The sequence below is a fragment of the Pinus tabuliformis genome, chromosome 4_2 (genome assembly GCF_031772625.1).
Source record: "Pinus tabuliformis cultivar Carrire ecotype Pingquan chromosome 4_2, CPIR1, whole genome shotgun sequence".
Classification (NCBI taxonomy): domain Eukaryota; kingdom Viridiplantae; phylum Streptophyta; class Pinopsida; order Pinales; family Pinaceae; genus Pinus; species Pinus tabuliformis.
Window position 1 is genome coordinate 602,467,776 of NC_142304.1, and position 25,694 is coordinate 602,493,469.

The 25,694-nt window shown below is 39.4% G+C and overlaps 1 protein-coding gene across 1 annotated transcript in view; it reads left to right on the forward strand.

Moving 5' to 3' along the window:
- The window catches only part of LOC149170727 (26S proteasome non-ATPase regulatory subunit 1 homolog A-like), a 67,791-nt gene that overhangs the window by 4,699 nt on the left and 37,398 nt on the right, over positions 1-25,694 (forward strand). Inside the window, exons 2-7 of the mRNA XM_089423999.1 lie at positions 1,233-1,296; positions 1,514-1,619; positions 1,800-1,911; positions 2,052-2,220; positions 21,792-21,929; positions 22,020-22,426. Of these exons, the coding sequence (XP_089280125.1) occupies positions 1,233-1,296; positions 1,514-1,619; positions 1,800-1,911; positions 2,052-2,220; positions 21,792-21,929; positions 22,020-22,426 (996 nt within the window). The remainder of the gene's footprint in view (positions 1-1,232; positions 1,297-1,513; positions 1,620-1,799; positions 1,912-2,051; positions 2,221-21,791; positions 21,930-22,019; positions 22,427-25,694) is intronic.

Consider the following 25,694-nt stretch of genomic DNA (forward strand, 5'->3'; position numbering starts at 1 on the left):
TGAATTAGTTGTATCTAGTGTGATAGTGGCAGCTGATCTTTTGAAGTTGCCGATTCTCCATAAATTCCTGTTCCTGTTAAAAAAACGAGCATCCACTCCAAGCTTTAAAAACATGTTTTTGTTGCTTATCCACCCCCTTTTAAGAGTGATGTCAAGAAAGCATTAGCATGCTAAAAGTGTATTTATAGGCATTACATATTTTTTGAGGTATAGTCCACATATGTGGAGGCATATTTCCTCCTTGAGGGTTTTGGGACAAAGGTACTTTGTTTGAAGCATTTTCTATGTATTTGGAAGAGAGCTCTTTGCATGAGGAGATGACATGTGGTATGGTTGACATGGTCCAACCCCTCAAACAAAAAACCAATGCATACTTCGAAGAAATAGAAGGATGATAAATGGCAAATGGATCTACGTAAAGTGGAAAGAAGTCCCATGGCAAATGGATCTACGTAAAGTGGAAAGAAGTCCCATGTCAAATTTGAACCTCCAAGCTAAGGGAAGGTCAATTGGAAGATTATATCACCTAAGAGAGGGTCATACTACATAGAGCTCTCCGAGAGGTACACTAGTGTTAAAGAGGCGCTAAACACCTAAGAAGAAGGCCTAGGAGGGTGCACATTAGGTAGGAGGACAGGATTTAGTTACTAATTATCATTCACCTTTTTAAACCCTAATTTGGGATGTATATGGGAGGAAATGTATAAATAGAGGAGAGATTCATTTGCTAAAGGCATTGTTGGAAGATGGGTTCAATCTGAGGTTTTTCATCTCATATCCTGTATTAGCTTCACACTATCAACTTTCTTTGTTATTGATAAGCCTCAAAGTGTGGATTGCCATTTTGATTAGTACTTTTGATTTCAGAATATCTTTTTCTTTGTAAATTTGTAGTTTATGCCATGTTTTGATCGAAATACATTTCTCCACCATTTACATGAGGGGAATATGATGAAATAGATAAAATTTTAAAATTCTATATCGTTTACGAATGCAGCGTTTGTATATTTAATTTTGCAGGGTTTGGGGTTTAGTGCTTAGCTAAGTGCAGAATTACAGTTTGATTACTGTAAAATTGCTTTGCCTTTTTCCTGAATTGTATCATATTTAGAAGCTGCCAAGATTTGGTTTCAGAGTGACATTAGAAAATTTGTTAAACTATTAATTGAGGCTTTGAGCAGAGATACTTCATACCATGCTGTATTGAATTATACTTATTTCTGATGATGCAGAGAAAGCTTATATGAAGATGAAGCCTTTGATCAAAGGCAACTTGCTGCATTGGTCGTTTCAAAGGTGGAGAACAACTGCAAACTGTATTCTTGTACTTTTCTTTTTGCATGTGCAGTTGACTTACTTTTAAGATATAACTTTCGCAGCGATGTTTTTGATTTCATAATTTTAGATACTATGGATACCTGATTCATAGGCCTTTTGGCATATGTGTACTTGATTTTGTCACCTCCTTTTTGAGTTATGGTATAACTTAATGCGTTTTTGCTATCCAATCCAGGTTTTCTATTACCTCGGGGAATTAAATGATTCCTTATCCTATGCATTAGGTGCTGGAAGCTTGTTCAATGTTTCAGAGGATTCAGATTATGTGCACACTTTACTTGGTAAGTACCAAGAGCCCTATGCTCTATAGGTAAATACTAAGAAACTGATGCTTGAAGAGGCTACCTACAGATATTCAGCATTCCTAGGGTGCTTCATTTTGCAATCCATCAGCGTCAGTATGCCAATGTTGGATCCTTTACAGCTAACATGCTCTGATTTTTATATGTCTGAATTTTCAGCCAAAGCCATAGATGAGTATGCAGCTTTCCGAACCAAAGCAGTAGAATCAAATGAAGGGACACTTCAGATGGACCCTAGACTAGAGACAATTGTAGAAAGAATGCTAGAGAAGTATGCCTTATTGAAGCCCATGATTAACTTATCATCACATTTCTTATGATTTCAGCTTTATATCATCTACTTCTCTGGAAGTGTTCCTAGTGCATCAATAATCTTGATATCTGATACATCTTGGGATATAATATTGTCAGATGCATTTTGGAAAGCAAATTTCAGCAGGCGGTGGGCATTGCACTTGAATGCAGAAGGCTTGATAAGTTGGAAGAGGCAATTGTGAAGAGTGATAATGTTTCTGGAATGCTGTCTTATTGCATCAATGTCTCTCAAACATTTGTTCATAGAAGAAAGTACAGATCTGAGGTAATATATATGATGTGTTGTAGGCATCTGCGTATTTGCTTCTGTGCATTAACTTTACTATATGTTTGAGCTAATATAATTTTCAGGGTTGTTTAAGAGCATAATTGGTACACCACTGAATTCGCCGATCCAAAATATAAAGTAGATGGTCACCAGAAGTTCCATAGTTGATTGTGTTTCTGTAATAGACGACAATGCTTTTAAGGGAAAAAATCAAAATAGAGAAAAAATCAAAATTGAAAATTTATTAATGTCTGCAAATGACCAAAAGTGTGGTTAACTTGACTGAAACACATATCAGCATATAGGGCACCAGTGAAGGGTCATCTGAAGAATCTCCCAAGGCACATGTAACTTTTAAGCAACACATAATCTTCTAAGGACATAGAAAATGGATAAAAGTAGACTCTTAGTATATCAAGGTGTCAAAAGTATAAAATGACTCTGCATTTGTGGTATATGAACCAATGCCCAACTATGTGGGGCCTATATTGTGACTACAAATAATGTTGGGTGTAACTACAAATTTAAGTCGCAGTAAATGCCTACCAAGGCTGCATTCCAGTATCTGATACACACAGAAATGGCAAATAGGTGTGATATGGCTTAGAAATGCCCTGAGCCGTACTGTACTGTATTTCACAATTTGGAAATGCTGTACAGTATGGTTCAGGCCATTTCAACACCCTGAGCCATACTGAATATATGATGTGGGACTCATAGGGAACCTAAAACCCCCCAAATCTATGATTAATGAATACACAATAACCTAAGTCACATGACACGAGGACACGAGACACGGAGGACACGTAAATACGAGTATTCAATACGAAACATAGCGACCTAGAAACAGGACACGGGGTAGACGTTTTATATATATTTAATAAAATATATATATATATATATATATACCGAAATATAGTTTTTTATCCATATTAAATTGCAAGTTGCAGCTTATCTAATCAAATTAAAATATAATTACTTCTCAAAGTTCATAGTTCACTTTAAAAAAATAAATAGAATCAAAATTTACTATTTAGAAATTAGAATGTGATATGCTTGGTCTTGATTCTTGAATATTCAATGTTCATTGTTCATGTACAACTTACAAACACATAAGAAAATAACTAAAGTCTAATCCTATTGATTTCCTCTGCCCCTCTTGCGAGAAAATGCCACAGCTTTCCCTTTCCCTCTAGATGTAGATGTTGGTGCTGGTGGAGTTGGCAGTGGAGTTTGCTATGCTCTAGAAGCTGAAGAAATAGAAGTAGGAGCTATAGGAGGTAGACCACGTCCTCTACTGGTGGCAGGGGTAGCCCAGGCAGGTGGTATCACCTGGAAACATTACAATCTCCCAATCCTGAAATCCTGAAAAACTGATAAGTTTGCTGCATTTTGAATGAAATCTAAAATTCTACTTTCTCCATATGAAATCCAATGAGGGCGGAACCACTCTCAAACATCCTGAGTCATTTCATGGTAATGTTAAAAATTTAAGTAAAAGGATGAAAATGATGATCAAGGAGAATGTCACTTTTACTTTAAGAATTTAACATTACCATGAATAGCATATCAATACTAGGGCCTAGACTTGATCATTAAGCTGCCCCACTCAAAAATTATTTGTTTCTTTCAAAAAAAATTGCAGCTTATGCAGGCAACGTTTTCTATCAACGGAATACGCGTTTTCTAGATGCAGGACAGGACGAAAACCGGCGAATACGTTTTACATTTTATAGGACACGATGAAAAACGTTTTCGGCACATTTTAGGGCTGTTTTCGTGTCTGACACGTAAAATACGGGACACGACACCTTGGAGGATGTGTCCTGTGACTTAGACAATAACTTATAATTTGTTTTTAAGCCTACCTATTTAATTTTCTGGGCCCACCCAACTGCCATGAAAGACTTGGAATCCATAGGGAACCTAAAAACCCCTAATCTATGATCAGTAAAGATACAATGGCATCTAATTTGTTTCTAAACGTAACTATTTAATTTATTATTATATATTGATTTATAGCTATATTTGAACCATAGTTTTTAAACTCAAAATCAGACTCAGAATTGGTTGAGGGTCAGCTCGGATTCTGATTTGGACTGACGTGATTTCAATGACTTGGTGTACTTGAAAATACATAAGATACTTACAGTTTATTAAAAAATCATATTTTAAAGATTCCAAACCATCAGAAACAAAACATGTAAAGTCCCCAAGGGATTAATTAGCCAAGGGACGAAGTAGCCTATTGACCCCCTATGCTATTGTCCTCAATAAAGGGGAAAACCCCAAAATACCCATGTTTGAGCAAGTTTTGGGGCAGCTGGGCAAAGAAACCCAAAGTTGGGGTTTGGTGTGAACTTCACCCAATCAGTTAAGCAGAAAAAATCCCCTCAGGAAATCTATAAATACAAGAGGGTTGAAATTCATTTGGGGTATCATTGATTGGATCATTTATCTCTGTTTTTCTTTCCTGAGGCTTTGAAGGTTTTAAGACCCCTTTTCTCCTATCAATTTCGGTGGTGAAAGATTCCACCCTAGTTGATAAACTTATTTACTCTTTATTTTCCTATTGTCGACTTGTTCTGGCGTAAGATTATTAAAGGAAGTTTCCGGTCTGAGGATGTTGATCAAGACAGGCAAAGCAACAAGACAATTCAAGTACATTTGTGGCCAATGTTATCAGAACCGAAATGGTGATCAAACCGAAAAACCTTGTGGACTGAGGACCAGTCGGAACTGGTAAAAAACCGGGGAAAAACTGGTTTACCAAAAAAAATAAAATATTCCTATTTTAAAGAAGAACATATATATTCATGTGCATCCCATATGAGTCAAAACCATTTATACACAAATATGCAAAAGTTCTCATTTACATAGCATGTAAGGGTGCACATAACCGAAATAGCATCAAGTGCAACATCTATGAATCGAAAATACATCAACAAATAGGCTCTAGATGGCCTTTAGCATAAAAAAAAAATCATGTTACAACAAATACCAACATATCATCAAAACCATTGCCTATAATGGGGACTTCGCCATCAATATAACCATTTAGGCATTAAAATAAGATAGAAAAAACGTAGCATGTCATATCAAGATTTTGTTTGAGTGATGGGTACATTTTTATTAGAGTCATGGTAGAGGAGTTCAACAACCAATGTCACTAACATCAAAGTACATAGAGGGCTTGGTGCTCTTTATTATATGCTAGTTCCATACCCTTGTACATGACAAAATACAATGGAAACGCTGCAATCCCCCCAATCTTAAAATCCTGAAAAATTGTTAAGTTTGTTGGATTTTGAGTGAAATATAAAATTCTACTTTCTCCATATGAAATCCAATGAGGTTGGAACCACTCTCAAACATCTTGAGTCATTTCATGGTAATGTTAAAAATTTAAGTAAAATGATGAAAATGAAAATTTAAGGAAAATGATGAAAGTGAAAATTTAAGGAAAATGACACTTTTACTGTAAGAATTTAACATTACCATGAATTGCATAGCAATACTAGGGCCATAGGCTTGATTATTAGGCTGAGGGCCATAAGCTTGAATATTGGGCTAGCCTAGGGGAGAGTAAGAAGTGGGCCAACCAACTCTTAAAAAAGGCAAAATTTTTCTGCACGGAACCGGTTCTGAACTGGCCGGTTCTGTTACAGAATTGACCAGTTCGGTACTGAACCGGCCTATTCCGATTCGGAACTGAACTGGCCTATTCCGGTTCGGAACTGAACAGGCCTATTCCGGTTTGTAGGCCCAGTTCCGATAACACTGTTTGTGGCCCATGCGAGTTGATCTAGAGGTCAAATGAAATTCTGGGACAAACTAATACTGAGGCATACAAATTTGCTTTGTAATTTCTCCTGTGGCAGACCGTGTATACTGGGATCAAGTGAGGAACAAATTTAGGGTCCCTGTAGGTTGTGATAGACCGAAATTGTTGTAGAATCATTGTAATAATCTGGGACTCTTGTAGTGACTTGGTTGGTGATCCGAGCCCACTGAGGTGGAGCGAGTTCCTCTGTGATTGTTTTTGCGGAGTCCTGTACTTCGATAATTCTAGGGCAAACAAACTAGAAGCAATTTTCTTCAACAGATAACTATTTCCAATGATAAGTTACTATTAATTCCACATAGCATTCATTCAATATCATTAAGCAGTTATACAAAAGAAAATTTCAACCATTTAAATTTTAAACATGAAAGAGCGGTAAAGTAACCATGAGACAAGGAGACAAAAAACAGAGAGATTTAGGCTCGATGGTAGGGCAAAACCCACAAGGGGAAAACCCAAAAATCTTTCCTTATGCGAGAGAGAGAGTTCAGTGTTCATCAATACATCAGAAGTAACAACATCAAGAAAACAACCAAACCAGTAACCAAGATAAAGTGCCAAGCCCTCCTTCCTTTCTTCTGATTTTCGGCCCCCTTCATCCTTTCAACCAAGGTCAAGTGCCAAGACCTCCTTCCTTTCTTCTGATTTTCGGCCCCCCTCATCCTTTCTTCTGCGCTGCAAGAGATATCATCATGAGAGAAATTGATGTGCCGAATCAGGAAAGGCGGTCTCCTTTACTCCTTCAAAGGGGGTCAAATGGGCGCCTCTTAGGGGCCCAGCTGACTTGAACAAAAGGGAGGTTGACTTGAGTAATATTTTGGGAGGCATAAAATAAATTCAAAAATTTCCAATTTTTTCACGATGAAAATACTGACCATGGCTACCATATTTCCAACACTGTAGTAGATCAGGCCAGTTGCTGTGACAAACAATAGGTTTCTGAAGTCAGTACTACAGAGCTGAAGTGCAGATCCTGTAGCAGAGTAAAGAAGGGTTTCTGAGGAATCACGTGGTACTGTTGAGGAGGACCAAGACAGATAACGAGTTCGGATCTGAGGCAAACTCGATCAAGCGCTGAGGTGGATATGGTTTGGTTTCTGAGTTCACGCAGGGGGTTAATTCCTCTCTGTCCGCTCCGTGGCATTAAAGAGAAGGACGAGCTCCTGAAGCGGAGTTTGGAGGACGTCCAGAACTGATCGAAGAGGTTTGAAGGCAGTTCAATGTCCACTACAAAGCACCAGCTCGACTTATAGGGCAAGTAAAAACATTGTTAATCATATGAACGCTGGAACTGTATGCAAGGTGATCTTCATGATCAGTGAGATGTGGGGGTCTCTTCCTGTGTTTTTTGTAACTTCAGAGAACTAGTACAGCTGTAATGAGAGCGCAACAGAATTAATTAAATTTGTTTAGACTGGGATCGTTGCTTAAGGATAGAACTATTGTTGAAGACAAATTGAGTTTGGGGTTCTTATTGATCAGCATTATTTACTGTGGGACTATTCAGTCATGTATTAATCCTATTATGAACGAAAGCACTGTTTATTTCACTATTGGATGAATAAAGGTGGTCTGTTTAAGAGATGCCTAGTTCATGAGAACCCTAAGTGCAAAAAATTGCCCTATATCACTACAGAATATATGATGTGGGACTCATAGGGAACCTAAAAATCCCCTAATCTATGATTAATGAATACTAAATAACATCTAATTTGTTTCTAAGCCTACCTATTTAATTTTCTGGGCCTAACCAACTGCCGTGAGAGGGATGTAATCCATAGGGAACATAGAAACCCCCAATCTATGATCAGTAAAGACACAATGACATCTAATTTGTTTCTAAACGTATCTGTTTAATTTATTATTATATATTGATTTATAGCTATATTTGAACCATAGTTTCTAAACTCAGAATCAGACTTGGAATTGGGAACCTAGAAACCCCTAATCTATGATCAGTAAAGACACAATGACATCTAATTTGTTTCTAAACGTATCTGTTTAATTTATTATTATATATTGATTTATAGCTATATTTGAACCGTAGTTTTTAAACTCAGAATATGACTTGGAATTGGTTGAGGTCAACTCGGATTGCAACTTGGACTGATGTGATTTCAATTACTTGGTGTACTTAAAAATACATAAGATACTTACATTTGATTAAAAATTCATATTTTAAAGATTCCAAACCATTAGAGACAAAACATGTCAAGTCTGCTCATGCATATTCCATATGCGAAAATTTTGAAAATGGCATCAAGTGCAATACATATTAAGAACAAAATACATAATTATCATTCAATGAGGCTCCAAATCGGCTGTAGGCTGTAAAGTCTAAAAAATATGCTACAATCTTCTCCTTTTGCCTAGAGTTGTCTTCAAATTTTGCAATCCCAATTCTAATCTGTCCAATCTCCTTTAATGGGGCTATGCATAGGCCAACTTGGCCTGTTATACAAGCCAAGTGTTCTTTCAACCTATGAATCCAGCAACGCCCCCCTCCCCCCCTCCCTCCCCAAGTGCATTTCTTGCAATATTTGCAATAAATCTGCTTATCAACAAGATCAACATGGATCCGTGCAGCATCTTTACTTAATTTCAATCTGCAATTTCAAATATGCAACATTGAAAACCTTATCTTAAATTCTTATTATGCAAAGTTCACACTTTCAAACTGCTAAAAGTACAAAACTTTAAAGACATGGTATATTTGGCTGGGACAGATCACTGAGCTAAAAGGCTGCTCCAAAACTTCAAATATGCTCAATAAGAGAGGCGTGAGGTGTGGGACAGTTGCTAAATCAGCTCCAAGCTCAAGCCTTACAGCTGCTGTTCAAGATATTAGCACTGCTCCAAAATTACAAATGATCACAAACGTTCAATGACAGCGGTGTGAGGAAAATAAAAAGGGTTGGGAGGGGGTTTCTCTTTATAACAATTTTCTAGTGTTTAAAGTTGAAAATTTCAGGGCAGAGGACGCATAGGGGGGTACCTGGGTCCACTCGGTTGAGTTACGCATGGACTTGGCTGAGTAGGGATGATTTGATACCAAAACTGGCCCACCCAACTGAGCTGAAGGACAAGTAGAAACAGTCCCTAGTCAACTTGGTCAAGTTGACTGAGTCCAAGTTGACTTGGACCACTTTTCGAAACACAGATTTTAACATATTTAATGTTGTACATGTTACATCATGTCCATAGACATTATATTATCAATATATAAATTATATAGAAACCTATGTTGCAGGAAATGCTGGGCCAAAGGGCGTTTCTAGCAAAAAACATACGGAAACACTGAAACGCGTTTTGCAGGGCCTTGAAACGTGTTTCAGGCCGTACTGGCACGTTTCACGAGGCTGAAATGTGGCACACTTCACGAGGTTGAAATGTGGCCCAGTACGGCCTGAAACGCGTTTCAAGGTTGTATGACCACGTTTCAGTGTTAAAGTGCCTGATTTGGAGCTCTCTTTTGCTGCCCTGAATATTGAGGACTGGGAGCCTAGAAATGGAATTGGCCAATCATATTCTTCAGCGCCACCATCCACTGTTGAACATGCTTCTGTTTCTATTTTTGATGAGATTATAATGATGAGATTAGTCTTTAGTCTTTATAGTACTTGCAGCCTCATAGTCTTTATTGTACTTGCAACCTCATATATATAATAAACACTGATTTTGAAATTTGGATATATAATAAAATCTGATTTTGGATATTGATATTTTTATGATGTGATCATTAATGAGTAAATGTGATGTAAATATAGAGACTTATAGTTTATGCATTGACATTGGACAATTTAATCATAATGTAATAAATTATAATGTATCATGTATGCTTTATGATTGCACATAACATTTCTTAAATGTCCTAATATATATATATATATATATATCGAGTTTCCCTGTTTCCAAAATTTTCCCCCGGGGGGGGGGGTCACGTTTCGTATCTGTTTCCCCATATCGTGCAACTTAGATATAGCCTTTTTTATAGTTTCTCCAGGAAACCCTTGTGGAAAATCCATTGAGTACTTTTGCATGATCCATGGATGGTAAATTGGGTAAACTGTCGGCCCTCATTATGGAGCCTAACCGCGAGAGGGTCAAGAGAGTTGAACCTGAGACCTCCCCATCTTTGGGGGTCACGTTTCGTACCTATTTCCCCCTATTGTGCAACCTAGATATAGCCTTTTTTATAGTTTCTCCAGGAAACCCTTGTGGAAAATCCATTGAGTACTTTTCCATGATCCATGGATGGTAAATTGGGTAAACTGTTGGCCCTGATTATGGAGCCTAACCGCGAGAGGGTCAAGAGAGTTGAACCTGAGACCTCCCCATCTTTGGGGGAGAGATAAGAGCTCTCGCATCTGTTCCATAACCACTTGACCTAACCCTCGGAGATATAAATTATATATAACTTAAGAGCTTATACTAAAGATCAATGTTACAATAAATTTAAGTTATCAGCAATATCAGGGAAATTATTGGAAAAATTAAAAAGTACATAAATAATCATTTTCTTTCAAGTTTTTATTCTTTCAAAGCAACATCAACATCAAACAAACACATTGTCACACAAATATGAAAATAAAACTACAATATAAAATGTATAAGATGTTAAGTGGCACATCAATTATTGGTAGTAGATTACTGAAATATGATTTCTGTCCTTAGTCATAAGTTCTGACAAGATAATACAAAATCACATTAAAACAAAAATAAATGTATCTCATGAGATGATCATCATGAGGCATATAGATACTATAACAAGAATTTGATAATCATAAATTATAATGCAGAACTAAGGCTTCTGTGATGAGAATTGATTTTAGTTTCATCTTTCGGATGCATCAAAATTCTTAATGTGATGGATCCGTAAGATGAAAGTCAAATCTTAATGTACTAAGTAGGTGTGGCCAAGGATTAGGTTTCCCTTGCCCTTGAGAAGAAGCTTGTGGTTTCCATGCAATTCCTTAGTTCCTCGCTCTAATCTCTCTTTCTAGCAGTAGCAATTTTCTAGTTCCTCCCTCTAATCTCTCTTTCTAGCAGTATCAAGAATTGAGTTCTTTGCAGTAAGGACAGTGTTTGGACTCTGAAGCAGCTATAGGGCAAATATCCACTTCATGCCTTAGGGGATTTTGGCAAGGTGGTATTTCAAGCGGGTGAATCCGCCAAACATTTCCATTCCACATGGGTTGCAACTCAGCTTTGTTCTATTATCACCCTCACATGGTTCACCAAACTCACACATTTGGCCCAATGGCTTTGCCATTTTGTGGAGCTCTGATTAAATTTTTAAATTTTGGACCTATGACACAAAAAAATGTGGAAATTCAAAAAAGGGTAAGAAGAGGTAGACTCTAAATTTATACTTGTCTTGGAAGACAAAGAAAAGGAAGACAATTTTTTTTTCTTACCTGGAAATATGGATATGGTATATTGGAGTAGATATGCACTCAAAAAATGCTCAGCTGATGGCAAATAAAACCATGGATTTTCCCTTGTTTGTTTGATGAAAAATGGTTACAAGGCTCACACAATCCTCAGATCCCAATATCGGCACAAGGAAAAATGAAAATGACTAAAAAAAAAAACCAAATCGGAACTTTACATCGCCTTTTCCAGCAGTGGGCGATAATATCCATTCGACTCGTGATAATTTTGAAATTATCGAAACAATTTCGTCTGGGCAAATAATCACGACAGTATCGGCGAGTCTGGTTTTAGCGATAATATCATGATAATTCCGATATGATCGCTATATGTGCAACAATGCTAAAGGTTTATCGTTGTTATATTATATTATTATTTTTTTTCAAAATTTTGAATATTTTTTAATGTATATTCTTGCCCTTGCCAACCTACCATTTCCTGTAAATTTGGCAAAACTTTTACCTTTTCTAGATAATTGTATCTGGCCTCCCAACACCCCCAGATTCCAGAAACTTCTGCAACATAGATTAATACAGAAATGTCAGGCTATTCTATAAAACCATTTCTTGGGTTCTTGTTTGATTATTTAAGCTTAGGGTTGATTTTGACAACAAGTATCAACAGGTCATATTTCCTCTTTCTTAGCCTTATGCTCTTTTTTTGGTAGTCAAACCGTTATTTTTGATTAGAGGAGGTTTGAAAATCTATCCTATTTGTGCTTTATAAGCAGGCTACCTTTGGTTAAGAGCCACAATTGAGGGGTGTCTTATTAATTTACGAAGATTTTCGGAAAAAATCACATTGCCAATATTTGGTCATGAGGGGTATCTATTCTGCCAAAGTTCCCCAGGACTTGCACCTAACCTCTTCTATACTTTGATATTGTCAATTGATGCCTATTTTTGGTGAAGGAAATGGAAATTACCAAAGTTTTGTTTGCTTGTTCATTTAACCTTTCTTCAATGCTAGATGAATTCATGTCTTGAATATTTGTCGTCTTGCTGAAATCACTTCTATGTGCTATGCTGCATGCTATGGATTAAAAAAATATTGGCTCCTTTGATTATCCGTGGATATAAGGAAACATTGGTAAGTAGAGGGGTTGCAATTGTTTTTATAAAAGTGGTCTCGGGTTCAAGCCAGGATAGGTCAATTTTATTATCAAAGTAATTTGAATCAAAAATTTTAAGCCTTAATGTTCTTTGGGGAAAAGTTTTGCATGAAGGATTGCTTTAATTCCACTTGATAGACATTCACTCTGAATAATAATAAATATTTATAGTACAGAACAAAGTATGGTACACGAATATTGGGGATGTATCTCCATTATCCACCATAGGGGAGATACTTAACTAGTGTTTTCCTGTCCCTAGGTGCTGGGGGACAGCAGGAAATATACCTGTTTTTCTGTGGACATCCCTCTCACATCAAAGATGTTTGTTCCTGTTTATGGGACGTTGATTTTTTTTTTTCCTGGAAACATCCCTTTAATATGGGGGATTTTTTAACCGTTTAGGATATGTATGGGGGGATGTACCCAACCTCTTGTCAACATTCATGTTTTTGACTGGAAATTTTTGTGGGGATGTTTCTTGCGAGTTCCATTGAGATGTTTCTAGTTTGGCTAGAATCGATTCATTGTGTTGTTTTGGGGTAGCATCGGATGTGTTCTAGCCACGAAAATTGGTGGAGAGGCTAAAGCACATGAGATTTCCAATACCCATAAATGGTTTGGGCAGATTCTAAACGGTTTGGGAGATATTAAAATAAGTAATATTTTTTAATGGAGTCACTAAGTTTAAACTTAGGGAAAATAAAGTATTAATGTGAATTAATATAAAACTGTGTTAGAAGGGTTAAAAGTCATGGATCAAGCCAGAGTTAATCTTAGCCGTTGGTTAGGGACTTAATCTTGACTGTTGAATTGTCAACGAGAAAAGTATAAGAGGAGGCTTGAGGGTCACTTGGAGAACACACCGAGTTGATCAAGAATTCAATTTTCTGGGGCAGGGCTTGTTGAGGAAGTTGAAGGAGTGATCAGAGTTGCAGCTGAGGGGCAGTGAATACAGAAGCATAGAGACAGAGAGGGTACCAGGAGCATCAACGCAGAAGCCGAGAGAGAGGGACGCAGAGCCAGCTAGAGGCCACGCAGAGCCAGTTAGGGCCCACGCAGAGGCAACTAGGAGCTGTGCAGTGCCAGAGAGAGCCAGCGTGGGTGACGCAGAGGCTCTAGAGGATGACGCAGTGCCTCCAGAGGTTGATGCAGGGCGAGTTGGGGTGACGCTGGGCCAGAGAGGCTGACACAGTCCCTAGAGACAGACGCTAGAGATTTTGTGGGGCATATTGGAGCTAAGAGTTGTGGGATTGTTCATTCGGGGTTTTAGCCGGAATATCTGTCTTCGACTGAGAGGTACTACTGTCGAGATCATTCTATATTGGGTGAGCCGGTTTGGCACCCAGATTGTATTATGAAATTGCTTAATAATAAAACCCTCAGATAGCTGCACCGGTTTTTCCGCATTGGGTTTTTCGGGGACATTAGTCGAAAAATAACAGTGTCACTTGTGTTCTTGTTTTTCCTTCAGTTGATGATCTATAATGTGTTGAGCATGTGAACAAGTAGGCATAAATAAATTAGAAAGTACATGAAGAATTTCTAACAGTTAGACTTAGAAATTCTAACATGGTATCAGAGGGAGGTTGCAGATCACAGGAGAACTGAGGGCAGTAGGCGAGTAGAGCAACAACAAAGGAAACAACGGTCCCGAGTGACAGAAGCTGTTCCTAGCGGAGAAGTAGCAAGGGGTGACGCAGTGCTTGCGTCATCAAGTTTGAGCCGGGAGGAGGATCAACACAGTGGCAGAAGGGAGCAGACCTGACCTACGCAGTGCCCAGTCATCTTTCTCAGTCAGGAAGGATTGACGCCCGTGGCCAAGAGGTGCGGATTTTGCTGGTGCCGGGATTGCACAGAGCCTAGAAGCTCTAACCTTCAGTTTGTTGAGGCATAGGAGGCTGTGGGTAAGTTGCGGAGTGAAGCTGGTGGGGTACTGTGGTCAGAACATTACCTAACAGGGCAAGACCGAGGAGGTAGTTGCTACCCAGGATTTCTAGCCAAGAAATCCAGATCAGTGGTGTAGCTGCACTAACGATCGGAGTGGGGGCATCTCGACATTGGCAGAGGGGTTTCCAAGAGGGAAATCGAGGCTCAGAGGGAGTCACACCGAGAACTTCCAGGAGGGAAGTAGAGGAGCAACGAAATGGCAGTGAACAGGGTAAGAGACCAGGACAGATTGGACGGAGCCTCAAACTTCGTAGTCTGGAAGGCCAAAATCTTGTCCGTTTTAGACAGGAATCGTCTCAAGGACATTGCCTTGAAAACGATAGCGATCCCAATTGACCCAGTTGAGAACGATAAGTACGAAGAAGCAATGGCGAGGGCTAAGAGCATCGTCCTTGACGGGTCAAGGACCATGTAGTAGTACCACATATTGCCGAAAAGGAAACGACAAATGCGACATGGGAGGCCCTGATGAAATTGTATCAACATACTTCCATGCAGAGGAAGATGCTACTAGAAAATCAGCTGCGGTCATACCAGATGCAGAAGGGAGAACAGATCGACATCTTCCTCGGTCAATTGAAGGAGATCCAGGATCAGTTGACTTCCATAGGGGCCACGCCGGATCAAGAATTGATGGTGAGGACAACCCTGAACGCAGTTTCAGAAGACTGGGAGGTGTTTGTCCAGAGCATACTGGGCAAGTTGACCCTTCCAGATTGGGAGGAATTGTGGGCGACTCTTCACCAAGAAGAGATCAGAAGGCTAACCAAGGCGGGAAGCAATGGCAAGGGGGTCAGAGTGAAGGAGGAGGAAGAGGAGGATGCTGCCCTAGCATCTGAGGGAAAGCAGGAGAAACAAAAGAAGAAGGACCTCTCCAAGGTCAAATGCTTCCACTCTGGGGAACTGGGTCACTATGCGAGCCAGTGTATGAGGAAGAAGAGCAATGGAGAGGCTCCTGAGACCAAGGCTGCGCCAGCAAGGGCGGAGAAAGAAATGGAGACAGATGATGATTGTGCCATGAGTGCTCATGCACCTCAAGAGAAGAGGTGGGGAGACATCGAGCTGTAGTCAGATGGACTACAGGCGATGAGGGGAAGGATCTTGGAGGTACCAACCTCTTGGATTATACCTTGCTACAGGAGCCCCCAAGAGGAGTAGCAGTACTAGCGGATGTCAGTAGAGACAGATGCAGATGGAGTGACAGAGGGAGCTACAGTGCAGGATTTCCAGGACAGCATGAGGCAGCAGTGCGAGATGCATGGAGTTGTTGCAGTAGCGCAGAGGTCAGAGAAGGGGCACTTGTTAGCGACAGAGGGAGTTTCAGCATCGAGGGTGTCTCTAGCCTGACAGAGATGTTAGAGTTGGGAGATCAGTTACTTACTTCTCAGTAACTGAGTTGCAGTGCAGTAGTTAGCAGTGGCAGTGCTATGGGATCCACGATCCAGCATGATGAGAGGGGCTGCCGTACGGATGCGACAGTGGCAGTGGCAGGGCCATGGGTAGCAATACATGATGCAACAATACAGAGGATGTTGGGCAACAGGCTTAGCATCAACACCAGGACCGATGTCGGATGATCAGGGTGATGCTCAGCGAAGAATATTACTAGAGCACAGTGCTCGCTAAGAGGGAGTCTTGATTTGGGGTAGCATCGGATGTGCTATAGCCACAAAAATTGGTGGAGAGGCTAAAGCACATGAGATCTCCAATACCCAGAAATGGTTTGGGCAAATTCTAAACAGTTTGGGAGATATTAAAATAATTAATATTTTTAATGAAGTCCCTAAGTCTAAACTTAGGGAAAATAAAATATTAATGGGAAAACTTAGGGAAAATAAAATATTAATGTAAATTAAATCTAAAACTGTGTTAAAAGGGTCCAAAGTCATGGATCAAGCTAGAGTTAATCTTAGTCATTGATTAGGGACTTAATCTCGGTCGTTGAATTGCCAACGAGAAAAGTATAAGAGGAGGCTTGAGGGTCACTTGGAGAACACACCGAGTTGATCAAGAATTCGATTTTCTGTGGTGGGGCTTGCTGATACGCACTTGGGTATACTTCTTAAAACTCAAGAATGAAGTATTTAACATGTTCTTGGCCTTTAAGGCCTTTGTTGAAAAACAATCTGGACATCAAATTCTGAAGCGAAGATCTGATAATGGCAGAGAAAATGTTAACAAGAAATTCATCAACTTTTGCACTGAGAATGGAATTCAAATGCAACATACTGTTCCATATACTCCACAACAAAATGGTGTAGCTGAAAGGAAGAATCGCACCTTAAAGGAAATGGCTAATTGTATGCTTCAATCTAAAGGACTTAGTCTTACTTTTTGGGCAGAAGCAATTAACTCTGCAAATTACATAGTAAATCGCACTCCTACTAAGGTTTTAAAGAATATCACTCCAGAAGAAGCATGGAGCTCAATTAAACCAGATGTAAGTCACTTTCGTGTTTTTGGAAGTGAAGCGTGGGCCCATATTCCAGATGAGAAACATAAAAAGATTTAGAACCTAAGAGTGAAAAATGTATTTTTGTTGGATATTCTGAAGATGTCAAAGGATATAGACTTCTTTCGCCTAAGACCAAAAATGTTATCATTAGAAGAGATGTAAAGTTTGCTGAAAATATATCGGCCTACGAGCCTAGTTCGGCAGATGTGCCACCTCTCTCTATCCCTTCTATTTCTTCTTCAGATGATGACAGCGAGGATGACAATCCTCCCCCTCCTTCTCAGGATCCTCCTTCAGCTCCTCAGCTTCCAAAATGGGTCCGTGCTACTCGAGATGCAGTAGGTTCTCTTGCAGGTGATCCTACAGATCAACGACGTACACGTTCTCAGTTCGATAGAGCCTCTTCTTTACTGGCTCAAGCTTTAGCGAATTATGATCCTGACACCTTTGTAGAAGCTTCAGGCCATCCAGATTGGGACGCAACTATGAATGAAGAATATCGTTCATTATTGGCAAATGATACATGGGATCTTGTTCCTCTTCCAAAGGGAAGAAAACTTGTTAGATGTAAATGGGTTTACAGAACCAAGTTTGGACCAGATGGAAAAGTTGATAAACATAAAGCTCGTCTTGTTGCTAAGGGCTTTTCACAAGTTGAAGGCATTGACTATACTGAAACCTTCTCCCCTGTTGCCAAAATGAACTCTATCCGCCTTGTTCTTTCCCTTGCTGCCTCTTTCAAATGGGAAGTCCATTAAATGGATGTTAAATCTGCCTTCTTGCATGGGGACTTGCATGAAGAAATCTATATGGAACAACCTCCTGGCTTTATACAAACAAACTCCACCCTTGTATGTCGGCTCTAGAAATCCCTTTATGGTCTCAAGCAAGCCCCTCGAGCTTGGTATGCCAAAATGGATAGCTTTCTTTTAGATACTAGCTTTCTAGGTGTCATTTTGACAATACTTTCTACACCAAGAAAGTGGGCAAGTCTCTTATCATTCTTGTTCTTTATGTTGATGATCTTATCCTTACTGGTAGTGATCCCAACCTTATAAACCATGTGAAGTCCAACCTTAAAAAGAAGTTTGAAATGACAGACTTAGGACACTTGCATTATTTTCTTGGTCTTCAAGTCTTGAATCCAAGGAAGGTATTTCCCTTTCCCAGTCCAAGTATGCCTGTGATCTTCTACGCCACTTTCACATGGAAGACTGTAAGCCAGACCCTTCTCCCTTTTAGTCTGGAGGCAAACTTTCAATCACTTGTACTTCCCTTGAAGTTGATGCTACTTTATATCGTTTAGCTTGTAGGAAAACTTTTGTATCTAACCCATACTCGTCTTGACCTTTCCTTTGCTGTTGGCCTTATTGCTCGGTTTATGAAAACCCACATGAAAGTCATTGGAAAGCAGCTAAAAGAATACTTCATTATGTTCGAGGTATAGTTCAGTTTGGGATGAAGCATCTCCTCTATTGGTTGGTTTCACTGATTCCGATTGAGCTGGTGACCCTGATGATCGGAAGTCTACTGCAGGTTATGTCTTCACTTTTGGTTCTAGACCTATTACATGGGTTTGTAAGAAACAAAGTGCCATTTCTCTTTCTTCAGTAGAAGTAGAGTATCGTGGCGGCGTAGAAGCTAGTAAGGAAGCCTTGTGGCTTCGTCAGATCTTGTCAGAGTTTGGCTTTCAACAGAAGCATCCAACTACACTTTGGTGTGATAATCAAAGTGCCATTCAACTATGCAAAGATCCAGTCCAACATCAGTGCAGCAAACACATTGAACTACACATGCACTTCATCAGAAAGCTCATTCATGACCATGTTCTTGAAGTGCGCTATTGTTCAACTGATGATCAAGTTGCAGACATCTTTACAAAGGCTCTCATAGAGGCGAAGTTTACTGAACTTCGATTTATGGTTGGAGTTTAGGAAGTTGTCACAAAGGGGGGATAGGCTCTAATGCCTCCTTCCTTCTCCTATTGTGTGATATTTGTACATCCTTCAATCCTATCCCAAGTTGTTCTTAAGGGGGGATGTTAGGATATTCCGACACATAGGAAATGGTTAAGTATAACTTGGTCTAGTGTAGAGTTAGGTAAAGTGTGTTTCTTTACTATGTACATTTGTAATTTATAAGCCGACGGTCATAATATATTCTAGACATGAAGTGATCCGACGGTTCATTCTCTCCTCAGTATTACTGACACTTGATCCATGGCTTAACACCCAATTGGTTCATGATCTCTATTTAAAGAGCATGGAGGGTCATTTGTAGGGTGACCGTTCATGAGAGAAGCTTATGTAAATTTTCATTATTTTATTAATAAATTGCTTGAAGTGGCCGCGTTGGCCAAGGCCGTGGACTGTTTCCCTCTTTGAGGGTTTTAACCACGTCAAGAATACCGGTGTATTGACCTGTGATCTATTTGTGAGCGGTGTCCTTTGGTGTTCTGTCTGAGGAACTTACCTTGTAAATTCTTACATGCAGAGACAGCTAAGAGTTGCGCAGTGTTAGAGAGCGCCAGCGTGGGTGACACAGAGGCTCTAGAGGCTGATGCTAGGTGAGTTGGGGTGATGCTACGCTGATGCTGGGCTAGAGAGGCTGACGCAGTCCCTAGAGGTAGACGCTGGAGATTTCGTGGGGCAGATTGGAGTTGAGAGCTATGGGATTGTTCATCCGGGGTTTTAGCCAGAATATCTGTCTCCGACTGAGAGGTACTACTGCCGAGATCATTCTTTGTTGGGTGAGCCGGTTTGGCACCTAGATTGTATTCTGAAACTGCTTAATAATAAAACCCTCAGATAGCTGCACCGGTTTTTTCGGGGACATTAGTCCAAAAATAACGGCGTCACTTGTGTTCTTGTTTTTCCTTCAGTTGATGATCTGTAATGTGTTGAGCATGTACTTGTATTTATTTTCAGTATTTACATGGTAAATAACTTGTTAATTAAACGGAACAAGTAGGCAAAAATAAATCAGAAAGTACATGAAGGATTTCTAACAGTTAGACTTAGAAATTCCAACAATTTGCTAGGGGATTTATAAGTTGTGGTGAACTGACACGTTTATTGAGGGGCTCTTGCAATGAATTTTTTGTAGGTGTACTTGTTGCAATTTGCCATTGTTGCACCAGGGATGCATCCCTACCCTGGTATTAGTATATGTTTCATGTGGAATTGTTCAATAAATATGATTATTGATCATTGCTTATATTTATTACATTTAGGCTTTTATATTTAACAATTTCGTTGTTTTAGGATTTTTGTAATAACCCAAGGAAATTTTGCCCTAGGGTTTCAGCAAAATTCCTGCTTCTTAAACAGAAAATGACAAACATTTTAACCAATAAATAATGCAAATCTTCAGTAAACAGTATTGTTTCTCATTAACACAAATGCCATACAGTATAATGCTACCAACCAGCAATTCCAACAAAACCAGTATGATTCAAATTCAAGAGTTCCAGTCCAGATTGATTCTGAATTTAACAGATCTACAGTATCCTAGCCAGGGTTTGAATTATCCTAGACTAATTAACAGACTGAAGGAGACTTCTTGCCCAGGCTGGATACTTCTGCCGTGTTTCTTCAGGAAAACTCGTCCCAGCCTTTGACTTAGTTCAGGAAACACAATCTTCTGTCTGCTTCAGATGACCCCTCCTCAGCTCTGCTACAGGAGCACCATTTGTCTCACAATCTTTGAGTCTGTTATGGCAGAACGGCCTCAGGAAACCCTTCCACACTTTGCTTCAGATTGATCCGGGTCTTGACCTGAATGGTCCCAGGATGAAATAGAAAGGGGCTTTAATGTGGATGTTTAGCTGCAGAGATACCTCGGTCTACAACAGTTCGAGCTCAAGAGATGAAGTGCGTGTTGCTTCATGGACTCCGGGTCTTCTCCCGACCACTATCTAATCTCAGTGGGAACTCAGGGTGGCTAGAAAAAGCCTGTGTTCAGTTTTGGATGGTCATAAGACTGCTTAACCTTGAGGATGTTCTTCAATTCCGGCCTCAGAAAGATGATCTTCAGCTCCAGGGGAGTCTAGACCTGCTTCAGAGGGTCTTTTCCTTCTGCCACAGAGAGAACCCGCAATGATTAAGGCTAGAAAATTTTTGTCTGCCCAGAAATTGCCCTCCGAGAAACTCGTCCAATTCTAGGGTGACTAGATATTGCATTTGCCTCAGATCTTTTTCGAATTACTTCGCTGCTCCTTCAGATAATTAAGTCCCTGTGGCCAGAACAAAGAAACAAATAGAATAGATAAAGAAGAGTGACTAGGTAGGGTGGGATCACTTCCCCCAAAACTTGTCCAAGGAGTAAATGGGGTCTTAAAACTCTCAAAGCCTCAGGCTCAAAGAGAAATATAGATAATGATCCAATCCAATGATGATTTAAATGAATCCAACCCTCTTGTATTTATAGATTTCCTTGAGGGGATTTTTCTCCTTAATTAATTGAGTGAGGTTCACATCAAACCCCAACTTTGGGCTTTCTTGCTCTGGCTGCCCCAAACATGCCCAAACATTGGGTATTTTGGGGTTTTCCCCATTATCAAGGACTATAGCCTACGGGGATCAATAGGCTACTTTGCCCCTTGGGCCAATTTACATATTTAATTCCTTATTGGACTCCAGAATTTTAATTTTTGAGCTTTTGGTTTTCAGATTGCATTCTCATCTGCATTTTAGTCTTTCCAGAGTTTCGACTGTATACAAGTAACAAAACCTGTTTCTATCTAGCCTCACAGAGGATATGCTTTTTATGTGCAGGTTCTTCGTCTCCTCGTTAAAATTTATCAAAGTTTGCCTTCGCCTGACTATCTGAGTATCTGCCAGTGTCTTATGTTCTTAGATGAGCCTGGAAGTGTTGCAAGTATTTTGGAAAACTTGTTGGAGTCCAAGGATAAGGTATATTTCTCCAATTGAACTTCTTTCAACAGTTTTACCTATGGTGTAGCTTTTGTTTAGATATCACTTACCTAGAATGTTTTTTCGCAGGATGGGGCTTTGATGGCTTTTCAAGTAGCTTTTGATCTGTTTGAGAATGAGTATCAGGCTTTCCTTCTGAAAGTTAGAGATCAACTACCAGAGTCCAAAACTCAGTCATCCAATAACCCAAGTTCTAGTCAGTCATCATTACCAACACATGTTGAATCTGATGGCTTAAATGCTCCTGAAATTGGTACCGTTGCTTCTTCTGACACCTCTGTTGCAATGGACACATCTGAGGATGTCCACATGGAAGATAAAAGCATGGTGGATACTGTTCATACTAGCAATGGGAAAACCAATGTAACAGACATAAAAGAGGCAGCTTACACAGAAAGATTAGCAAAGATAAAAAGAATTCTATCTGGAGAAACACCCATACAATTGACTTTACAGTTTTTGTATAGTCACAACAGGTATGAAATCTTAGAGTCGCTCTTTATCAAATAAAGTGAGCTTGCATGACCTAAGTTCTCAAATTACTGCTTTAATGGTATCTTTATGATTCTTGTTTTTCCTTTTCACCCCTTTTTTTATGCTTCGTATCTTTCTCAAAATATTTCATTTCACAATTATTGCATTGCACTTGCTTACTTTATTTTGCTCAAAATCTGAAAGAAAATTAAATGATTTAACTGATAGTAGTTAACTGAGTTGTGTTACTTAAGAAGCACACTTTAACTTTGGATTTCTTCACAAAAATGCCTTTGGAATTGATATATAAAATAATATGAATAATTTCTAAGACATCAAGCTATAAAGTCTTTTATTTGTTGATTCCACAACTGCTCAAGTTTAATGATTTTTTTTGATCATGCATGGTAGTTGGAATGCCTAAGATTCTGATCCTGTCCAAGTACAGCGATAATCATTCCTGCCTAATAGCTATTATGGACATACCCCATGTTACCTGTAATGGAAAGTGGGAAACCTAAACTAAAAACAGGGACTAGTGGGTTTTGAGATTAGCAATCCCCTACAATGGCATGTTATGCATATGCAAGGAAAATTCCATTTCCTTAAAGACCCAATCGATCCATTTTACAATATAAAAAAATAGATTCACAATTACGTGCATTTTCTTAATAGGTGCTCCTGGTCAACACAAAGTGGAACCCCTTATGTGGGGATTTATTGAAATGAAGTACGTCTAATAACTAATAGTAAATCCTTTGTCTAAGATGCTATGAATGGGGGGGTACTTTTCTGCCATATACGTCTAGGACTATGTAATATCCCCTACTAATTAATTGCCAAGGGAGGACGAAGTAGCCTATCCAACTCCTTAGGCTATAGTAAATGATAAAGGGAGAAATCCATTATCCAATGCTTTTGGGGCAACATTAGGTAAATTGGGGTAATTGGGGCAGTACTTTTGAAGGAAGCTAGAATTGGGGCTTAGCGAAGGGAAGTTGTAACCCCTCAAATTAAAATAAGGAGAAGAGACTCCAAAGGGAGTCTATAAATAAGAGAAAAGAGAATCATTATTCTCATCACGGTTGTTGGATATTTCTGTTTTGTGAGCTGTGGGTTTTAAGACTCCTTTTTCTTTTGATTGGTTTCGGTGGTGAAAGATCCCACCCTCGCGAATCCCCTCTCTTTCTCTAAACTGTTTGGCATAATTCTCTGAGGCATTTGGCAGGCAAGGGATAATTTTGTGGGTTATTAGCTTGAAGAGACTCTCTGTGATTTTTGTGGCTAATATCTAGGGCAGTGAGGCAGCTGAGGCAAATTTGGGAGCAACGAAGACCCTTCTGGGGTTTGTATGTATCAGCGCAAGGTCTTCAAGATTAACTGTGGCAGCAAGGATTCCTGAGGCTTCTTCTAGGGCTGTGGACCAGTCTTAGGAAGCAGCGAATACCTTCCCAAGTCCACCATCTGAAACAATGTCACTTTCCAAGCATTAACATTGGGGAAACACAGGGTTTCGAGGGTAGATTGGGATAGCAGGACACCCTTCTGTAGCAGCAGAGTTTCAGGAGTCCACCTGTAGCAGTGGATTGACTTTGGGGGATTGAAGGGAGTTGTAGCCTCCCTCTTGAGGCTTGTTTGGATAGCAGAACACTCCCAAGGCAACACAGAAGTTTTAGGGTATAGCACCAACCCTTGAACAATGAGTTCAATGGAGTAACAAAGGTCCTGATTAGTACCATCCAGAGCGTCCAGTCAAAGGTTTGGAGTAGCCAGGCATGCAACTGAAAGCAACAACAAGATAAAAAGAATTGTTAAGACTTCACTAGCATAGTTGTAAAGGTCACTGCAAGCCGTCTCCTGAGACAAGGATACAAACAATCCTTTAAGTTGGTTAATGAGTCAAATTTGTTGTTAGGAGTACTTGACTGTTGTTGTAATCATATATAAATTGCTAGTGCTTATAGTAGAGGGGATGCCACTGTTTGGATGCTATACAACGAAGCCTGCTGGTGTAATAGCACTAGGAGCAGTTGTAAAATTGAAACCTGATGTGAACTATTAGCGCATTGTGAAATCTACTTGTTGATTACATTGTTTTGTACTCCATATCATCTATGTCTCGAATTGAAAGATATACTGTGAAAATCGATACAATTTATCTTGTGTTCTTATAACCCTAAGGGAAAAAAATTCCCTATGGATATTATAGACTAACTCATGACACGAACCACATGAAATGACTAACTTGCATGAACAAGATGGTGCATGAGGGGCAAACATGTCTTAGGGGGAATTTGTACCTAGGGTTGGGAAATAACAATTTTCCTGTAATACAAATTAACTAAGCTTATTTTGGTCAAGCCATGATATTGTTTTCACCTCCTCCCATCCCCCACCGACCCCAAGACTCCATATTTTTCGGGGCCACCATACTTTATCGAGGAATTTGGTGGCACGCAGAGACTTCGAATCAAAAACTTATAGTGATGATGGCCATATGACAAAGTCAATGATAATGTGCTCATAACAAAGTATACACTAGTATTTAAAGTAATTAACTAAGCTCATTTGGCACAAGCCAAACACTGACTTTCCCACCCCTCTTCCTCGATTAGTGGCATTATCTATTTCACCTACCCCCCACCCCCCGCAACTTAAGACCCCCATAGTTTTTGGGGTCACCATACCTTATTGAGGAATTTGGTGGCTAGCAAAGACCTTGAACGAAAAGATGATAGTGATGATGGCCATATGTCAAACTCAATGATAATATGCTCATAGTAGAGTCTAGGCTAGTAATTAAAGTCACCATGATCCATGCCATTTTACACCTATGTTGTTGCGAGTGGTGTGTTTATTGAGCTAGAGCAACTAGATTGATTGTGACCATTGTGGGTGAGGTCACCTAGAAATTTTTCCACGTCCCCTCTTGTGAAACTTGCAAAGGGAGGTAATTGTTATCATCATTAAGGAGCCATTGTAATCCCACAAAGTTAGTAGGTCTAACGTGATACTCTTGCTATTGTTGGCATAGAAGGTGAATATCTAAACATACAAACATCAAATCTTTTGCTTTTTGTGAAATAAGTTGATTCTGTTTGAAAAGTGGAATGAGTGCATATTCAATTGACTATTGGCCCCATGTTGATGAACTAGTGAATTATCATTATGTGTGAGGTGAAATGGACTTTACTCTTGTAACAAAGTGCACAATATTAGAGGTTCTTTGTTATGTATACAAAATTAATGAATATTAATTATGTAGAATTA